The sequence below is a fragment of the Myodes glareolus genome, chromosome 15, assembly GCF_982192425.1.
Source record: "Myodes glareolus chromosome 15, mMyoGla1.1, whole genome shotgun sequence".
Lineage (NCBI taxonomy): Eukaryota > Metazoa > Chordata > Mammalia > Rodentia > Cricetidae > Myodes > Myodes glareolus.
The window spans coordinates 54,487,187-54,506,523 of record NC_142040.1 but is presented as its reverse complement, the minus strand read 5'-3'; the positions used below and the strand labels follow the sequence as shown (position 1 = coordinate 54,506,523).

The 19,337-nt window shown below is 45.7% G+C and overlaps 1 protein-coding gene across 10 annotated transcripts in view; it reads left to right on the top strand.

Moving 5' to 3' along the window:
• Positions 1-19,337, top strand: part of Pdzd2 (PDZ domain containing 2) — a 363,977-nt gene that overhangs the window by 322,633 nt on the left and 22,007 nt on the right. For all 10 annotated transcript variants that reach the window (XM_087896959.1, XM_087896958.1, XM_087896957.1 and 7 more), the window contains 9 exons: positions 915-988; positions 1,084-1,312; positions 1,959-2,076; positions 4,165-4,297; positions 9,830-9,911; positions 11,362-11,396; positions 12,653-12,809; positions 14,373-15,160; positions 18,661-18,805. In XM_087896959.1, the coding sequence (XP_087753085.1) occupies positions 915-988; positions 1,084-1,312; positions 1,959-2,076; positions 4,165-4,297; positions 9,830-9,911; positions 11,362-11,396; positions 12,653-12,809; positions 14,373-15,160; positions 18,661-18,805 (1,761 nt within the window). The remainder of the gene's footprint in view (positions 1-914; positions 989-1,083; positions 1,313-1,958; positions 2,077-4,164; positions 4,298-9,829; positions 9,912-11,361; positions 11,397-12,652; positions 12,810-14,372; positions 15,161-18,660; positions 18,806-19,337) is intronic.

Below are 19,337 nucleotides of genomic sequence, written 5' to 3'. Positions count from 1 at the left end.
GTGACCTCTGAGGCAGAAACCTCTAGTCTTGCCAGCCTGAAGATGGAGCCTGGGACCTGCCCCGATAAGGCCAGATATCCAGACTATTTCTGGAAGTGGGGCTGTCGATTCTCAGTCATATCTAAGCGAGATTTTCTCTCTACTGTTAATTGAAACCCTATTCTGTGTCATATTGAGTCTCTGGACTTGGACAGCTTGTCTTTCTGCAGATAGGAGCGTGGCTTCCCAAGCATCGCAGTGTTCAGGCTTCCTTCAGTAGGTTTATGTTTTTTAAAGAAGACTATTCAAAGCCTGAAACTGCAGCTCAGTCTCTGAGCATATTTCTTGTCAGAGGTGCCAATGGTTAACAATCAGGTCTTCGAGCTTTCCACAGTGGGTTTTGGCTTTTGGTGGTGGTGGTTGGTTACTTTGTTAGTTGCTTGATATTTTATTCTTGCTTTGTGTTTGCATGTGTTCTTTTTGTTAATTGATTGGTTAGCTTGGTTTGGGATTTGATTTTGTTCTGGTTTTGGTGATGGTAGTGGGTTTTGGTCGGTTGGTTGTCAGGTGTTTTGGTCATGTTTTAGTCCATACAGTCTTATTTGGTAACCCACGCTGACTCTGAATTCACTTTTTTACCCCAGCTAGTTAATCCTCCTGCCTCAACCTATCCAAAGCTAGGAATCCAAGTGTGCCCTACCAAATCCAGCCCCAAAGTTGTTTAATTAAGTATTGATTATAGAATTATTGCTGAATAATATGAGTTTATTTAAATTTGTATTTATTGTCCCGTTTAGGGGACATCCCTAGAGCTAAGTTAGTTAAAATGGATCAAAACCATAAGAGTTATGGTCGTAGGGTATGCCACTATGGGTCAAGACAAGCAGAGTCCAGTAAATTAAAGCTTAATGAATTTCCTCACGTTTGGTCTCCAGGAGATGAGATCCTAGATGTTAATGGCATACCGATAAAGGGCTTGACGTTTCAAGAGGCCATTCACACCTTCAAGGTAACAGCTTCCCCTTGGGATTCCTTTGTTCTCTTCCCTTCTTCCCTTCTGGGTTTTGCCATCTGACGTTTCCCACCCGCCTGCTTGTTTTGTAGCAAATCCGAAGTGGGTTGTTCGTCCTCACGGTGCGCACGAAGTTGCTCAGCCCCAGTCTCACCCCATGCTCCACTCCCACACACATGAGCAGGTCGAGCTCCCCAAGCTTCAACAACAGCGGGGGACCCCCAGCAGGAGGAGGCCCTGAGGAAGGTGGTTCTTCATCCTTGGGGCGGAAGGCTCCCGGGCCCAAAGACAGGATTGTCATGGAGGTCACACTCAACAAAGGTACCATAGAGGCTTCTTACTCCCTGGCTTTCTCCTCGATAGCAATCTGGGATCTGCTTTTACGTTCATTCTTTAAATCAGGCCTTTGGAACCGCCTTCTGTCAGGTGTCTAAGTGGCCCGGGTCGTCTACAAAGGGAGGCGAAATTGCCAGTCACAGTCTTTAAAGTTCTCCCCAGATGAACGAATCACCATTTGTCAGGGACTTGTGCTGAAATGAGTAGTCCAGCCTTCTAAAATCGTAAAGTCAAGAATAAGTCAACACCAGTAACTACAAGTCACAAGTTCTCAGCAGATCCGAATGCTTTTTCTCATTTCTCCCCTCCCCAACTGGGACTTACTGTAGAAGGATAATCAACAATTATAAATAACCAAGAAATTAGCTGAAGGCCAAAAAAGACTAAAAGGTTTAATATTCAGGCTAAAATTATTAGTCATTCTCCAGCTATTTCCAGACGGATTTGAGGAAGTCCCTTAGACTAAGCAGAGAGTAGAGCCTGAGATAACATAGAAGCAGGATTTACATTCTGCGTCTGGAGCAAACCAAGAGCCTATTGGTCTGGATGTCTGTTAACTCCATGTAAACCGCTTGCAAGGTTTCTGGTGACCACGTAACGTTTGCTCCTGTTGTCTTTGTGCCTCTCCCAGAGCCGAGAGTTGGATTGGGCATTGGAGCCTGCTGCTTGGCCTTGGAAAACAGCCCTCCGGGCATCTACATCCACAGCCTTGCCCCTGGATCCGTGGCCAAGATGGAAAGCAACCTGAGGTTCGTGACATCCCTGGCATTATACAGTCCTGGTGTGGTCTTGAGTTGTGAAGACACGTTATTATTTGCTTCGACACAGACAGGGACAGAGAGAGATATATAGCCCGGGCTGGCTTTGAACTTACTATATAGCCAAGGACGACCTTAAACTTCTGATTTCCCGCCTCTACCTCCCTAATGCTAAGATTATAGGAGCTTACCACTGTGCCCATCTGTTCTACTTAATTTTTTCTGTGGAATTCAACATCTTTGACTTTCTTTCTAATAATCTAGCCAAGACTAATGTTAACATCTCCAAAGATGAAAAACTCATATGAATCAAATTTGATTGAATCATAGACCTTTGAATCTTGGTTTCTGCAATGGTTTTAATTGTTCACTTGACACAATCTAGAATCACCTGAGAGTCTCATTGTCTAGACCAAGTTGGCCTGAGGGCATGTCTTCAGGGGATTATTTTATCTTAATTGTGGTGGGAAGTCTGCCCACGGAGGGTAGCACACCATTTTCTAGGAAAGGGATTCTAAGTTGTAGAAACGTGGCAAAAGCAAACCAAGTGTGTGCCTTTGACTGTTGATACAACTAGAGGCTTCAGGTTCCTGTGCCTCACCGTCTGCACAGTGATAGAGCACACCCTCGCGCTGTGAGCTCCGCGAGCCCTTTGTCATGGGCTGCTTATGTCGTGGTGTTTTATCACAGCAACGGACTATAAAATGAAGACAGCTTCCCTTCCTGCTCTGTGGTGTTTGGGCTCGGAAGTTCAGTGTTAGAATTTTGCCGACATAGAACTCTCGGCAGATCATCTGTGGCTATTTCAATCTCCTTTCACTCATCATTTGTGCAAACATCACTCCACCACCTGGGGCTGCTTAGATTGGTTCAAGTGACCGGATGCGGAAGAGCCCTGGAGTCATGTGTATGTGGGAGGTCTCGTTGTAAAGGTGTGAACTTTCTCAGTAGCTTTCCTCGCCATTTGAGTGAGGGCTACAGTCTGTCGTCTAAAGTGATGGGCCATCCGATTTCTTAACTCAGTTGAATTGTGTCGTCAGCGTTCTGTGCACACAAGAAATCCTCTTTCCTACAGTAATTGCAGTGGTTGGTGCCCACCTAAATATCGCAAAAATGTGCACACGTTACCCAAAGCTCTCTGTGCAAACAGTATCACCTTTCTCCCCCTACCTCCATAAGCATCTAAGTCCTTTGGCAGCAGAAGAATCGTCAAAACAACATTTGTTGGTTGCCATTTTGGAGGCTGTGTTAATGGATTATATTACATTTTTTGTTAATCATCAGAGTGAATTTCCATATGAAAAAAAAACTTAACAAATCATCCAAAGTACATTAAAGAAAATATACTTTTAAAACCCAAGGAAAAAAATCCTTTAATGACATCCCAAGTTGATGTTTCTTTCTTGAATGATTCCATATGCCTGGGGCGAGCCAAATGAACATTCCTCAACCCCCATGTAAAGGGTCTTTGTTCTCTCTTGCTGAGCACTCTCCCGATAATTTCAAGTCAAAATAGGCAACTTGTCGTAAATTTCTCATTTGTTCAAATCTGAAATATTTTTACAAATTCTTAGGTAACCTTGGCACTTCAGATATTTCCTCCTTTGACTATATTACAATAATCATTTCAAGATGGCAGGAAGAAAGGCGAAACTGATGGCGGTCAAGAGGCTATCATGTGCTAACCACACGGACCTGTGAGAGCCCAAGGGTGCCGTGTCTGAGTGCTCTCTGGGAGCCTCCTTTCTAAAAGAAATAATCAAACCTCTCTCAAGTGTTATATAAACCACTTCGTGTGGGACCTCGCATACAGTAGGTGCTCAATCAGTGGTACCCTTCATCGTTGTCTTTTTTTATCAGTTTTATTCACGTTTACTATTTTTGATAGTGGCCTTGGCCAACTTAAAATGTGATGTTTATATGAACGTATTGCTTGATTATAAAGATGAAAGAAGGCCATTTGCTTCTTTGAAGTATTTAGAAAACATTTTCATATTCTAAACCCCATCCTGAAAGAAAGCTGTGTTAGCTTTTAAAGATCTGACTGTTGCCACAATGTGTTATTGTCTCCCTCTCTAGCCGGGGTGACCAAATCCTGGAGGTGAACTCTGTGAACGTGCGCCATGCAGCCTTGAGCAAAGTGCACGCCATCTTGAGTAAATGCCCACCAGGACCCGTTCGCCTGGTCATTGGTCGACACCCCAATCCAAAGGTGAGCTATCTGACCCTGCTTTGAGTATGGGGCAATGGTTTGGCTGCGTGTGCAGCCAATGACAGTGTTCATACCTGAGTCTCTCTGCTTCATGGAGAGAGTTCACTCAGCCAGGGCTGGGTGTCAGCCTGTGACTGAGGTACATGGAAAGGGAATCTTGGCTCTGGACATCATCGGCACTCTAGAAAGTTTTATTGGGAAATGTTGTCGCGGTTATTTGATGAATTTAAAATCTGAACTCCTGGAAAGTAGCACTCTAGTAACCCCCCATAGCTGTTAGCTGCTGGTAAGATCCTTCTTACCTACATCAAGAAAACCCAAGCATGCCAGGCTAGGTCAGCTCTGTGACCCTGTGAGATCTGAGATATCTTAGGGGTGGAGAATCTGGGAAGAGGGATCAATGACTAAAGCAACTGTCATAATGTGAAATTCATTACCTAATGGTTCCTTGAGCTTCCTCTGGGTAGAAGGCGATGGCAGCATCTACCCAGCTACACAGATGGATGAGATCATAGTCTCCTGAAAAGGGGCTGACATCCATGGTGTCTTATGGGGACCTCTCTGTGTTTGCGAGTGACAGTCAATGGCTGATGTCAAACTTTCAGTCACCCATGCCCCCAAAGACAACCGCTGTGTTAAGGTGAAAGAACGTTAGATGAGATAACTGAACTATTTTAAAGAGCTGTCCCCTCCTCACCTCCATGGTTGCTCCTGATTAAGATCTAAGAGCTCACTCACTTAAACAAGAACTGAAATAACTTTTTCAACCATTGACCCACAGAGACTATTTGGTCATCTCTCCTCTGGTCAGTTGCTTTTAAGTAAACTGTAGATACCTCAGCAAGTTCAATTCAACCCACTCTATAAAATTATGACCAGATTGTATTTAAACTCAGAAGGCTCAGAACATTAGCCCTTCTGGATTTGCAGCACATGAGATGTGTTACCATTTTTATTATTATCCTGAGTAGTCCAAGGCTCCTGTGCATCTTAGACTTGTATGCCATTTTATGCCAATAAAGGCCACAGCTGCTGCTAGTATTGCAGCTCCTCCTCCTCCTGTTGTTGTTGTTGCTGTTGTTGTTGTGCTCTTGCTTTGTGTGTTTTCGTGACACGATTTCTCTGTGTATCTCTGGCTGTCCTGGAACTCACTTTGTAGACCAGGCTGGCCTCAAACTCAGAGATCCGCCTGTCTCTGCTTCCCAAGTGCTGGGATTAAAGGCGGGCACCACCACCACTCAACAACTGCATCTTCATGATGACATCATTTTAGACACTAAGTGGCATTCGTTTGTAGTGCTGGTCCTGCCCTGTGCAGGCAAGTGCTGACAAGCTGTAACTGCATGTCTTGGTCTGGGAGTGCGGTGGCAGTGCTGATGTTGAGATCCCTTTAGAATGATTCAATGCCCTGGTTTTTGCTGTTGTGGATTTGCTTGTTTTCTTCTTTCACACTGTTTTATCTACATGTATTTTCAGAAATGTCTTCCCTAATACACATTTTAAGGATTTTGGTTTAGAATCTGATCTACTGGGTAAAACTCTTTTCTGCTGCAGTCCTTGTGGTTGTCTCTGGGTTCCATCTGGCACCATTTTGCTTTGTGAGCCCAGCAAGCGAGAGCAGTTGCCAGCCCGCTCCCCCACATGGAGCCGAGCGCTCTCATCCTCTCTTTCCACGCGATACACTGCCCAGCATGTAGCTGACCTAATGCCCCCAACCCTGGTGACTTAGAAATGTAAGCCGCTGGCCTCAAGGCAGAGCTGACTTCCAGCATCGCGTGGGCGGTGATTTGTTCAGAGTCTGCTTCATCTCAGCCCAAAAGCCATTTTGCCACCACGACCCATATCAAAACACTATTTCAGGGCAAACCCTAATCGTCCAGATGGACGGGTGGTCTCAGACCCCCGTTGACCACACAAATGGATTCGTTTTCCCAGTCATTATTAAATGGCCTGGGATAGATTGGCGATGTGTCTAGCAAAACCACACTAGAGTATTGGACCGGTTTTCATGTTTCTTCCTCGGTAAACATGATGTTCTTGGTTGTCACATGATACTGTATTTTTCTTCTGGTCGAGATTCCATCTTCGATTTAATGTATTTTCATACCACTAATTCAGCCCTCCGTGCCAGGAAGACATTTTGATACAGAATATATGCGCTGCCGTAGTTTTCGTGTGGTTCCAAAAGAAACACCGCAGCATTTTCTCCTCTCCTGTTTCTCATGATGTGTGGAGCAGTGGCTGCCCAGATGGGATATTCAAACCTTCCAGGTCTAGACAGCTGAGATTTGGATTTGTTCCGATAGCAGCTTCCCGCTTACGCCAAGTAGAAAAAAGATGGGGGCAGGCAGGTAACAGAAATAAACCAGCTCTTCTCCCTCTCAGAGAAACAGTTGCAAATACTGAAAGTCTGTTTTCAAGAAAAACACCATCATTGATGCTGACATTTTCCCTGGCTCGTTTGTACTGGTACATTATTTGTACTGTTATATTTTGGTTTGTGGAGCGGTGCATATGTAGGCCAGCCCACATGCAGAAGTGTATTATTTTATTTCCTGTGAGCTTCGCTCTAAAGTATCACACAAAGGCTATGGTATCGTTATGATTCCTCTATTAGGGTAAACCTGTATTTATTTATTAAGACAAATCCACATTCTTATCCAAATAGGACTTATGCTAAATATTATTTTAGTATACAAAATTGCCATCCGAAATTTAAAATATTCTTACCTCGGAAACAGAAACTAAGTTCTCTAGTTATCTTTTGAGACGGGATCGTGGTCTGGTATATCTCAAGCTTTATAAAGACATTTCCCATGAGTAGTGACAGTTAAGGATAATGATGAGAGACCCAGGAAATGACTCAGTGGGTAAGATGCCTGGTGCACAATCACCTGGTTTCGGATTCCCGCCATCTGTGTAAAAGCCTGGTATCACACTGTGCCTCTGTGAACCCATTGCTGAGTGGGGGGGTGGAGCCAGATGGGCCCCCTGGGATGACATCATTCAGCCTAGCCAATCATTGGACCAACCTTTGATTGGACCTAGCCAATCATTGAGGTCCAGTGAAGAGACACCCCCCCCCCCCCCCCCCCCCGTCTCAAATAAAGATGAAGTGGTAGAGGGAGACCTGTGGTGTCAGCATCTGGCCTCCACATGCACACGTGTGCACACTCACAGGAAGTTTTTTTTTTCTTTTCTTTCTTTTTTTTTTTTTTGTGTGTGGTTTTCCAAGTCAAGGTTTCTCTGTGTAGCTCTGGCTATCCTGGAACTCACTCTGCAGACAGGACTGGCCTCGAACTCAGATCTGCCTGTCTCTGCCTCCCACGTGCTGGGACTAAAAGCATGCACCACCACCGCCCGGCCCACAGAAATATTTTTAAATCAGAATAAACTGAAACTTTTCTAAAGAACAGGGTAGCAATGGAGAAAGATTTTCTGGATGTATCACTGCATTAATAAATACAGAAAGAACAGAAGAAATACAAACATCATTTTTTAAAAAAAACTTCATAACAATGATTATTTCAGCAAAAAAATATTAAGTAATACTAAAGTCAAAAATGCCAAGATAAGATTTGGTACTTTGTATGCTAATTAAAACATTAATTACATATACATATACATATACAGACACTACCACATACATATGGGTTCAAGAACCTTCCATAGTCTCAAACTATTTCCATACAGATTACTCACTGATGACAAAACTTTCAGCAGAGAAGTCTGGCTCATTCCAGCATAGCTAAGCAATAAAAGTCATCATATCCATTTGTGGGGTGCATGGCCCCTGAGTGACTGGAGAGGAAGCCATTTCTTAGCCTTTCTGAACAAACAAACAGAATCTGAAGCTAAGAGAGAAGCAACTATCAGACAGATCCTAAGAGAATCTTCAAATTGCCCTAGATTCCTCCTGAACACCTGTATCTTGAAAGACAAAAGACTTCATACAAGTTCAGATTTCAGAAGGCAGAAACTACCTAAGAAGAACTAGGAAAGCAAAGCAGGCAGACCTCTGTGAGTTCAGGGCCAACCTGGTCTATGTAGTAAGCTCCATAACAGCCAGAGCTACACAGTGAGACTTGGTCTGGGGGCAGGAAGAGGGGCAGCTGGGTCCTGGATGGCCAGAACCAATCTTCCTACAAAGCAAAGGAACTTGGGCACAGGGACTCCTAGCAGTTCTGAAACAAGTTGAGTGACGTGGCACCAGAGTGTAAATTCTGGACGATACTGTACACACTGAATTCAGGAGGAAGTTGGGAGGGAAGTCCTGGCCTCTGCCCAGGCTGGTGTCACACGCTGGGAGCTGGTTGCAGCCTATAGAGACTTTGGAGCAGGACTTCAGAAGAATGAGGTTAGAGCGACCACCGAAGCTAGAATATGAAATGTATGCTATACTATACTCAATAGCACCATCATTCCCCGCATCGGTCAGAAGCCCCATGGTGAGTGGATGGAGCCGCTTTGCTATCAGGAGATTTGTAACTATGTACTTACAAGCAAAAGTTCATTGTATCTGCAACTTGCAGGTGACTTAGCAGCAGGAGAAGGAATACTGCAATGTGATGAGGTTAAAAGTTAATGGATTGAAGGGACTAAGGAGATGGCTCAGTGGTTTAGAGCATTGGTCGCTCTCGCAGAGGACCCGGGTTTGGTTCCGGCACATGCACGGCAACTCACAGCTGTCTGTAACTCCAGTTCTAGGGGACCCGACACTGTCTTCTGATTTGAGGGCACTAGGCATGCACATGGTGTACATGGACACATGCAGGCAAAACATCCATATGCACAAAATAGGTAATTTTTTTAAAAAAAAACATAGTGAATTTGGGCAAACAGTACATACAGTAGTCTTAGACTTTTCTTGCATATTTCATAGATTTTGTTAGGATAGGTTTTTTAATTTACAGTTTTATTTTTGTGTAGGTGAGTATGTATACATGCCAGGGTGCACATGGGGAAATCACAGGCCAACTTGTGGTAGTTGATTGTTTCCTTCCACCACGCTGGTCCCAAGACTTGAACCCATGTCCTTAGGCTTGTGGAAGGCACCTTTATCTTGCCACCCCAAGGTTTTTTATTTTATATTTAGTCTTAATGTTTTCATTGCACTTATGCGTGTGTGTGGACATGTGCACACCATGGTACTGTGGAGGAGTCAGAACAACTCTCTGGAGTAGGTCATCTTCTGTCATGAGGGTCCTGGGGATTGAACTCAGGTCGTCAGCCTTGGCAGCAAGCACCAGTACCTGCTGGCCTTAAGTTCTTTCAGAAGGATGAGAATTAAGTGTTCTAGAGAGTGGAAAATATAGCGAATTTGGTAATCAGAGCATCCAATGCAACTCGGGACTAGCCGTTGGTTTTGTTGTGTATACACTGTTTGAAGCAACCCGCCAACCAGCTGGACTTCCATGTTCCGAGTTACTGCTGCTAAGGCATTCCCAGTCTGACCAGAGGGTCCCAGCCAATGTTACTGGGAGGAAAATAATACATACAAACATCTAACTTGTGTTTTCTGCTGAAAATCAGGTTTCCGAGCAGGAAATGGACGACGTGATAGCGCGCAGTACGTACCAGGACAGCAAAGAAGCCAACTCCGCGCCTGGCTTAGGTACGGTCATGGCACATTCGCGATCACCATTGAGAAAAGGTTTTGTAACTTCACCCACGGGCACTCCACACACAGTAGCATAGGATTCTCTGATTACCAGGGCTGGCCACAGTTGCTGTCAGAGTCTGCACACTCTCTCAGTTCCTTCCTTTGATTTCTGTAGTTATTTAATGTATTTCATTAAAGGCTTAATCATGCGCGCTGCTTACATGGCTTCCAAATAATTTGAAGAAGTAAGTTAACAGCTATTCATAAATCTTGTTTGAAATACCCAGGTAGAGGAGACTGGACACCAAAATATGAGTAATTTGGTAATATAGAGTTGTTATCCATCCAAATGCTGAGGTTTCTTTATATGGATTTAAAAGTTTCAATACAAACCGCCTCCAGTTTGCTGCTGGAGGCAGCAAAAATTCTCAAGTTTTTCTCCTTCCGTGGAAATTTTCAGGTAGGGAAGGAGTGCGATCCTCCTCAGCATTTCTTACTAACTTAAAGCGTTTCTTATTAACACTTAAACCTGTATCGAATTTTAAAACAGTTTCCTTAGTGTGGAGACCTAGGAGGATTCTACAGACATTGCCTGATTGGCTAGAGACGGCTCTGACATTTAGATTTATGCCCTGGAGGAAAAGCAACTCGGAGATATGAGTTACTGGATGTCAAAGAAAAAGGAATGGGATTTGGGACAACCATGAAATCCCCGATGATTTGCATCCATAATTAATATATTTAAAGTGGACTAAGCCATAATAGGCTCTTTATCTAGCCCTGGGTTCTCTTATCCCAACACTTCTACTTGATCACTTAGCAAAGGTCTTTTTTTTTTTTGAAGCCAGAATTCTCACGCCCTAAATCTCTTTTGCCTGTGACATGTAATTTAAAGTCTACAGGCTGAGCTCTTCGCCCTTCAGCTAAAAAGTTAAGATTGACATCCAACCATGTCCCTAGTCCTTTCCGGAATTTCCTGGATGGGGTTCATTGGTTCATTCATCCCGCTGGCCATGTGCCACGTGTTATTGAGTACTTAGCAGACACCAGGTGCGGTGTGCAGGCAACACCACTGCCCAGTGGGCTTGCTGAGTAGTGGGAAAGAGGAGCTGCGAAGATCCACTCACAATTAAACTGTCCGGGATGCACAGACATTGAGGTGTGAGCCAAATGAGACCCTCGGTGATATCACAGAGCAGGAGGAATCATAGCCAGAGTCTTGAGTGAGGGAGGGAGGTGGCGTGGGAGGGGGTAGACAGGTACCCAGGTGATGTGGGGTGGCTACCCAGGTAGGCTATGCATGCATTTACCTGTGCATGAAACTCATTACTGACACTCAGGCAAAGGGTAGTTTTGTTAACTATACTTGGCTTCTCCCACCCTGCTTTTGGGTGAAATGTCTGGGCCTGCTCGTAACTTGAGATTGATCAGAGTAATGATTTTCCGAATCCCCCCAACACAGGTACCCCCTTGAAGAGTCCGTCTCTCGCCAAAAAGGTGAGTCAAAATGCACTTGGGGACCACAAGCTGATTTTTAGAGGCTTCCCAGTTAAGTCCCAGACCCCAGCACTTATTTCTGCAAATGAATCTTTTGGCCACTTTGTCCAAGAAAGTGGCCACCGTACCACTTTGAAAACCAGCACCCCAAGGTGTGGTTCTCTTGTTAAGTCTTCACCCAAGAAAGAGCAGAGCAGAAAAGTCAAAACCCCAAACATTTCCCACTCTGCTGAGGTTTGGGAGAGCCTGCAGCTGTTGGGACACTGTGGGGCATTCCTCGGTCCCACTAGCAGGCAATCCCTCCGCCCCGCCCCACCTCACCCCACCACCACTGGGCGTTCTATCAATTGGCTGGGTCATAGGGCTTAGTTTTTCATTCTCCTTTCCTAGCCCTTCTTGCACTGGTTTTGTTTGGTTTTGCTAAGAGGATTAATAAACTACTGTAACATGAAGGGCCGGCTTGTTGGGGTTTCTGTCCCGCCCAGTACCCCACAACCGGCAAGTCCCAAAGAAAATCACACAAAGTCTACATTAGGTTATAAACTGATTGGCCCATTAGCTCAGGCTTCTTGTTAACTCTTGTAGTTTATATTAACCCATTATTCTGATCTATGTTAGCCATATGGCTTGGTACCTTCCCAGCTGTCAGCTCACATGTTGCTTCTTCGGTGGTCTGGGCAGGAATGGCAGAGGGAGCTTCCTGCTTCCCAGAATATTCCTGTTCTCATTGCCCCGCCTCTACTTCCTGTCTGGTTGACCCACCTATACTTCCTGCCTGGCCAATCGGCGTTTTATTAAAATACATGATTGACAGAATACAGATAATTCTCCCGCACCAAACTACTGTTGTAGGGGCTGAAGAGATGGCTCAGTGGTGGAGAGCCCTGACTGCTTTGCTAGAGGACCTGGGTTCAATTCCCATGATCCACATGGCAGCTCACAGCTTTCTCTAACTCACACAGACATACATGCAAGCAAAATACCAATACACATAAAATAAAAATAAATACATAAATAATTTTTTAAAAAGCCTACTATTGTGTTTTTTCTGGTCATTGCTAAAAGGTGCCCCCTCCATCAAAAAGCAGCATCTGCCATGTTTTGGTGTATTGATCGTCGCTTTAGTCACCCAACAGTAAATGGAAATTGGCGGTTGCTATCACAGCTGGTCCCCTGAGAAGATGGGACGTGATTAGTGTTGCTACACTCGGCTCTGGTATATCTCCCCAGACTCCAGCATCTTCTTTTCCCAACAGGACTCACTCCTCTCGGAAGCCGAACTCTCCCAGTACTTTGTCCACGACGGGCAGGGCTCCTTGTCAGACTTCGTGGTGGCTGGCTCTGAGGACGAGGACCACCTTGGAAGTGGCTGTGGCACCTCAGATGATGGCAGCCTGCTTCTCAGTCCCACTGGTGAGCAGGGGAGCTTGAGGGAACCGGGGACTCAGTAGTGCAGTAAGCAGCTGTCAGTTCCCCCACCTCTGCTAGGGGTCTTGCCCAGGACAGCAAGGAGCGAGAGCTGGAAACAGTGTGCCTGACCAGGTAGAGGCTGCCTCTACTCTCAGCAGTGGTGACCAGCTGCCCAAGCAACAGTGCGTGGTTCAACGCATTCTAGCACCAGCAGTGAAGGTGGCTTATCCAGGTCCCCTTCACATGCTATTTACGGCATGTCGTCTTGAGCTCCATGGTATCAAATCAGAGTAAGCAACCCAAGGCACTCACAATCGAGGGGATCCCAGGCAAACCCCAGATCTCTTCCCTCTAAACTTCATTCTTCTTAGAAAACAGTTAGAGATGTGGGACTGGGAGAGCCACTGTCAGCAAAAGGTCACTGCTACTCAAAAGTCCTCGAGTCTTGATTCAGAGGAGATCGTCGAACTGTACTGAGCTCTCAGACTTCTCCTGTCAAGGTTTCCCTTTTCATTTTCACTCTTTGAGCTTCAGAGAGGCCGACAAGGGCAGCTGTGACTCATGGGAGCCACAGTGAGGTGTGCAAATGGCAAGCCTGTGCTTTGCACTGTCGTGTGAACAAAAAGCGTGCCAGAGACCCACAGAGTCACGGGCCAGGTCAAAGATGCCCTTGAGGAGCAGACAGCTTGGGCTGTGTCCCACGCCCTTTTGCAACAGATAAGGAAGGACCTCAGGTGATGATGCTAGTCACAACACCTCGTAGGGAGGTGTTCTCGGCATTTAGGTCAGGCCTTCAGTAACTCGGGAGACAAAATGAAGCTGAACTATGAATTCTCCACCCCTAGAAAGCCCGCCATTCAAGTTAAATAACCTGAACTTGGTTTTTGTTATTGTTCTTAAGCGTGAAGAGATGGCTCAGTAGGAGAAACACTTGAAACATGAGGTAGGGATGAGTTCGGGTCCTAGAAGCCACATAAAGGCAGAAATCAGGAATCCTAGCACGGGGGGGGGGGCAGGCAGGAGAACCCCCAAGGGGATTTTAGGTCAGCCATCCTGCCACATGCAATGGCAAAAAACAAGACACCCTGTCTCAAATGAGGTGGAAGAGGAGGACTCTGGCACCTGAGACCGTGCTCCAACTCTGCCCATGTATAAACATGTGCCTACTCACGTGCATTCACACTCGAACACACACACTTCCTGAGCACACACATGCACACACACACACAAAGATATTCATGTGTGTATATGTATCAATATGTATATCTATGTGTATAAAAATGGGGCAGGCAGAATTTTTAAAAAAGCAATAGACTGACTGAACCACAAGACACCACGTTGTTTACATGGAATTCCAGTGGCCGGAGGTTGTGACTGGCACATGTAAATTCAGAAGTGCTTAGGGGCAGTGACAGGAATGTGTTTGTTTGTTTGCAAGTGACTGGACAAAGCAGTCTTTACTCTATCAACAGGGTGTGCTTAGAAGAGCAAACACTGGGTTTTATTATAAAGTCAGGCCTAAAGGGAAACCTGATTTTGTCCGACTCTTCTCTCCTTCCACTGCAGTTCACAAGGAGCCAGGGAAAGCCAGGGCCAACAGCCTTGTGACACTTGGAAGCCAGAGGACCTCTGGGCTCTTACACAAGCAGGTAACCGTCGCCAGGCAAGCCAGTCTCCCTGGAAGCCCACAGGTCCTCAGGAACCCCCTCCTCCGCCAAAGAAGGGTACACGGCTACGACGGCAATGACGCCAGCGACGAAGAAGACTTTGATGGTGAAGGGGACTGCATTTCACTCCCAGGAGTCCTCCCAGACCCCAGCAGGCCTCTGGTCGATGACGACACTCGGCCCGCCTTGGCAACCTCTTCCAAAAGCATTGATACAAGTAAGCAAGAGGACCGACCCCAGAAACCACTGGTCAGCAAGGCCTGCTCCGTGCCTCTCCTTGGCAGTGTGCTGGACCTAGACCATAGCATCCCTGATGGAATGGCGGGTACTCCTCCTAAGGCGTCCAGCCTGCCAGGCTCTGTAGAAACCCCCAAGAGTGGGCCTGGAGGCTCTGGGAGAAAGGAACTCTCAGGGTCAAAAAGTTCACCAAAGCTGGAATACAGAGTCCCCGTAGACACCCAGAGCTCAGGGAGCCCAGAAAATGCCACCTCCCCACCACAGAAGAATGGAAATCTGGTGTCCAGACACAAGCCTGTGGCTAGGATCAGCCCACACTACAAGAGGTCTGATTACCTTGAGGCCCCCAGTGGAACAGCCAACGGACCATGTGGTCAAGACCTGAAAGTCCAGGCTCCAACCAGGAAAGATGCTGTCACTGGCCATCAGCCAAGTGGAACCGCAGAGAAGGTAAATGACTGGCTTTTCTGTTATGTTTGAATATTGCGTGAGTGGCTGCTGAGGGCTTTGTAAGGCGCGGGGCATGCTGGATGAGAGTGTCATGTAATGGGTGCCCATTACTATGGTGGCAGGCTGTCAGTCATGAGATGACTCAGCCAAAGATCTGTGCTCCCTGCCTCTCAGGGCACAGGGCCAGCAGTGACGACGGGAAGGCGTTGCGGAGCGGAGGGATTAAAGCCGTGGGCCTGGGGCCAACTTCACTGATCGATGGACACAGTTGAATGATAGCACGGGCAAGGCATTGGACCTTCTCGGGCCTTGATTCTCTAGGCCAGGAGGCAGGGGGTTGCTTTCTGCCTAGGTTGGCTGATGGGAATGGCCAGCAGATGTTACCTGTCATTGTGTCCGGCTGATGGAGTCAGGAGGGACCATTGATTGCTTTCAAGATCCCTACAAGGGAGTGAGTGTGATCAGAGCTACATGGACCTTTCACATTATGTGAAGCCAGGCGTGGCAGCACAAGCCTGCATTGCTAGCTCTCAGGAGGTGGAGGCAGGTGGATTGGTGAGCTTGAGGCTGGCTCTGGCTATATACAGCCCTGTCTCAGAAAAAGAAGAAAAGAAACTAAAAACCTGTCACACAAAATAGCAGGGTGTTGTGTCCATTCAAAACGTACAATCAACCACAGTGGATGCAAATTAATTATTATAACTAATTGCTTGTATGTTCATTATCATTTAATTGTTTACTTAATTTTTGCAGTATATCTCTTTCCTAGCAAAGAGGAAAAAAGAAATTGTTCACTCTGAGTGAAGACTCTGAGATGATTTTTAAGGCCTTATTAATGAAGATAGTTTATTGTGATTTAAAGTGGATATGTAAATAAACCCAGAGAATACAAAGTCATATTAACCATATGCATCCATATTTTCTCCTTGTCGCAAGAATTCTATTTACTGAGCCTGGAGAGACAGCTCAGCAGCTAAGAGCACTCACTGGCTGCTCTTCTAGAGGAATTGAGTTCAATTCCCAGCAACTACATGGTGGCTCACAACCATCTGTAATAGAATCTGGTGCCCTCTTCTGGCCTGCAGGTGTACATGCAGGGTACTTAGACATACATACATATACATATACATACATATATATATATTGTATTTACCTCTAAGCAGCACATATTTTATGATACATGCCATTAGTCATTAGTGGCTGTATTCTTTCCTTTTAGAAAATACCGTCTGGACGGGAGGTGTAGCTCAGGGCACAGTGCTGGCCCCATACATACGCACATACACAGCCTTGGATTTGATCACCAGACCCCCATCCCTCCCCACATGCTGGCTCACCATTAAGACCACCGTAGAAGGCCAAATCAGGATTTTTGTTCATAATTACTGATATCTATTAAAAACAGTTGTTGCCAAATATAGTGTCACCTGTCTGTCAGGTTAGCAGTTCTGATTAGACAGGGCTACAGATGAGATTGTTAGTTAACATGAGCACACAGACAGATACCAAGGTGGGGACTTATATATATTCTTCATTGTATTTAATGTGTGCATATTCCGTCTCTGTGTCTCTGTCTCTCTCTGTCTCTCTGTCTCTCTCTCTCTCTGTCTCTCTCTCTCTGTCTCTCTCTCTCTCTCTCCCCCACGCTTTCTCTCTTGCTCTCACTAAGTCACACATGTGCCGTGCCATGACTGTAACAATCACAGGTCAACTCGAAGGACTCGCTCCTCTCCTTTATGTAGACCCCAGGGATCAAACTGAGGTTGTCAGGCGTGCAGGCAAGTGCTCTTACCCACTGAGCCATCCCAGCCCACGACTTTCTAATTTTGAAATAGTTACAGTAAGAACTTCTGAGTGATTGGAGAGATGGCTCTGTGGTTTAAAACACTGGGTACTCTTTCAGAGAATCTAGGTTCAATCCCTAGCACCTGCATGTTGGCTCACAACCTTGTATAACTTCAGTCTCAGAGGATCTGATGCCCTCCAAGGACATGAGGTGCACAGACATACATTCTGGCAAACACTCATACACACAAAATAAAATACATAAAACCTTTAAATGGGGAGGGAGGTGGCAGTGGTGGCAAGCACCTTTAATCCCAGCACCCAGGAGGGAGAGGCAAGCAGAACTCCTGGGTTCAAAGCTAGTCTGATCTACAGAGCAAGTTCCAGGACATCCAGAGCTACATAGAGAAACCTTGTGTCAAAAAAACAAAAATAAATAAATAATGTTTTTAAAATTGGAATGGGGGTGGCTTTTGAGCAATATTTTTATGTTAAATACTTTTCTCGTAAAAATTTTGGTTCTAAAATTTGACTTTACGAAAAGGGAAGGAGAATGTCTCACTCACCGTAAGACATCCTCAGATATGAAGCCAGTGGCTTCTCTTACAGTGTTTCCACTGTTTCTATTCAAGTACCCTTTAAAAATTTTTGTGATGTGGTGGTTGTTGGTATACATGCGTGTGCGTGTGTGCGTGTGTGTGTGTGTGTGTGTATGTGTATGTGTGTGTGTAGGTATGCACTCCATAGGCGTATACACAGGTCAGGGATAGCATCAGGTTTCCTCTCTATCACTGCCGGTCTTATTCCCTCGAGACTGAGTCTTTCACTAAACTGGCACATGCTGGTTTCCAGCTAAGGTAACAGCTAGTGAACGCCAGTGACTCACGCCCCAGCCCCAATGCTGGGGTCTGAACTTGTGTGTGTAGCAAGAGCTCTTAGTGAGCCTTCTCCCTGGTCCTAGTGAGAACTCTCTTGTGTGACAGAAAATGAGCTGTTTTAAGACATGCCGTTCAGGACACTTTCCTCGCCGTTTTCTGCCCAGCTGCCACTCTTCTGCTTCCATGATTCTGTTCTCCCTCACCAGTAAACAGAAACTTAGCTCAGTTAAACACTACGCTCCCCTCAGCCGATGACTGACGCTTTACAGAATGAGTTTTAACAGGAGTTGTGAGAGACACATTATACCTTCGGACGGACATCCCTCCCCACCACCACCTTTGGGCCACCTTGTGATGCGCCAACTCAGTGGGTTAATTTTGATAAATTTGATTGGGATTTTTTGTGAGTTTTAAATTTGTTTTTGTGTTGAGCATTCCACAGAAGCAAGGAAGATAAAGTAATTGACACTTGACCTAAGGAAGTCTTGAAATATCACATACTGGTTTCATTTCTCCCAATTTGCCCTCTCCCTCGCTATCAAACTTAGGAATTGATTTCACAGTCTTGGCTATCTTTACAAAATGTTAGAAGGTATCTCCTACCTATAGAAACCTTACCTGCTGTTCTTATAACTATTCTCATCTTTTCTTTAAAACCTTTGAGATTTGGCAAGTCTTTTCTCATCCCCTCCGAGGCTTTAGGGATGAGAATCCAGAGCCTCGATCTACCAGCTCCCAGCCCCGTCTTCCGGCTCCCAAACTGATTCTCCTCTACTGTCTTAGGATGCAGAAACCCTGAAAAGCTATTAACGTGGCTTCTGCTTCTCATTGTGCCAGGAACTTCGGGGAAATCCCACCCCGGGGGACAGATATGTCCCCACCAACTGTGGAGCAGCCAGTAGCCCTTGCCACCCAAACACTGGACCCCCCACAGAGAGCCTGCAGGGCGGTGCACCAGAGTGCGAGCCACACCCTGAGACTGGTAAGACTGTTAATGTTGGTTCCATTGAGGGACAGGGAAGCATCCTGAGAAAAGTGTTGCAAGAAGATCATTTTGAGGAGGGAAGCAAAACCGCTGACAGAAATCAATATTTAGGTGTCAACTTCATGAAATGGCCGTCCTTGACCACTGTGCCCACCCACCCCGTGTGCGTCCCACGTCGAGCGCTTCCGTGTTCGGTCTTCATTTTGTGACAGGGATGAAACTAGAAATGGGATCACCCCCCCCCCCGAATCTCTCTAGTCTGCTTGTATGAAATCAAGCACAGTGAGAAATGGCAGTAAAAGCCTCCACGAAGAAAAGTAAGACGTAAATAAATAATAATGTAGGAAAACTGCCTAAGCATCATGGGAGACGGACTGACTGCATGGAAGCAGAAGTCATGACCAATTACATCTTCAGGGTTTTGTTTTGTTTTGTTTTGTTTTGTTTTAAGTCAAGCTGAATTAAGTGACTTCCTTAAAGGGGAATCTTTCCTTAGTGGCTGGTAATTACTTACCATAATGGCCTATTA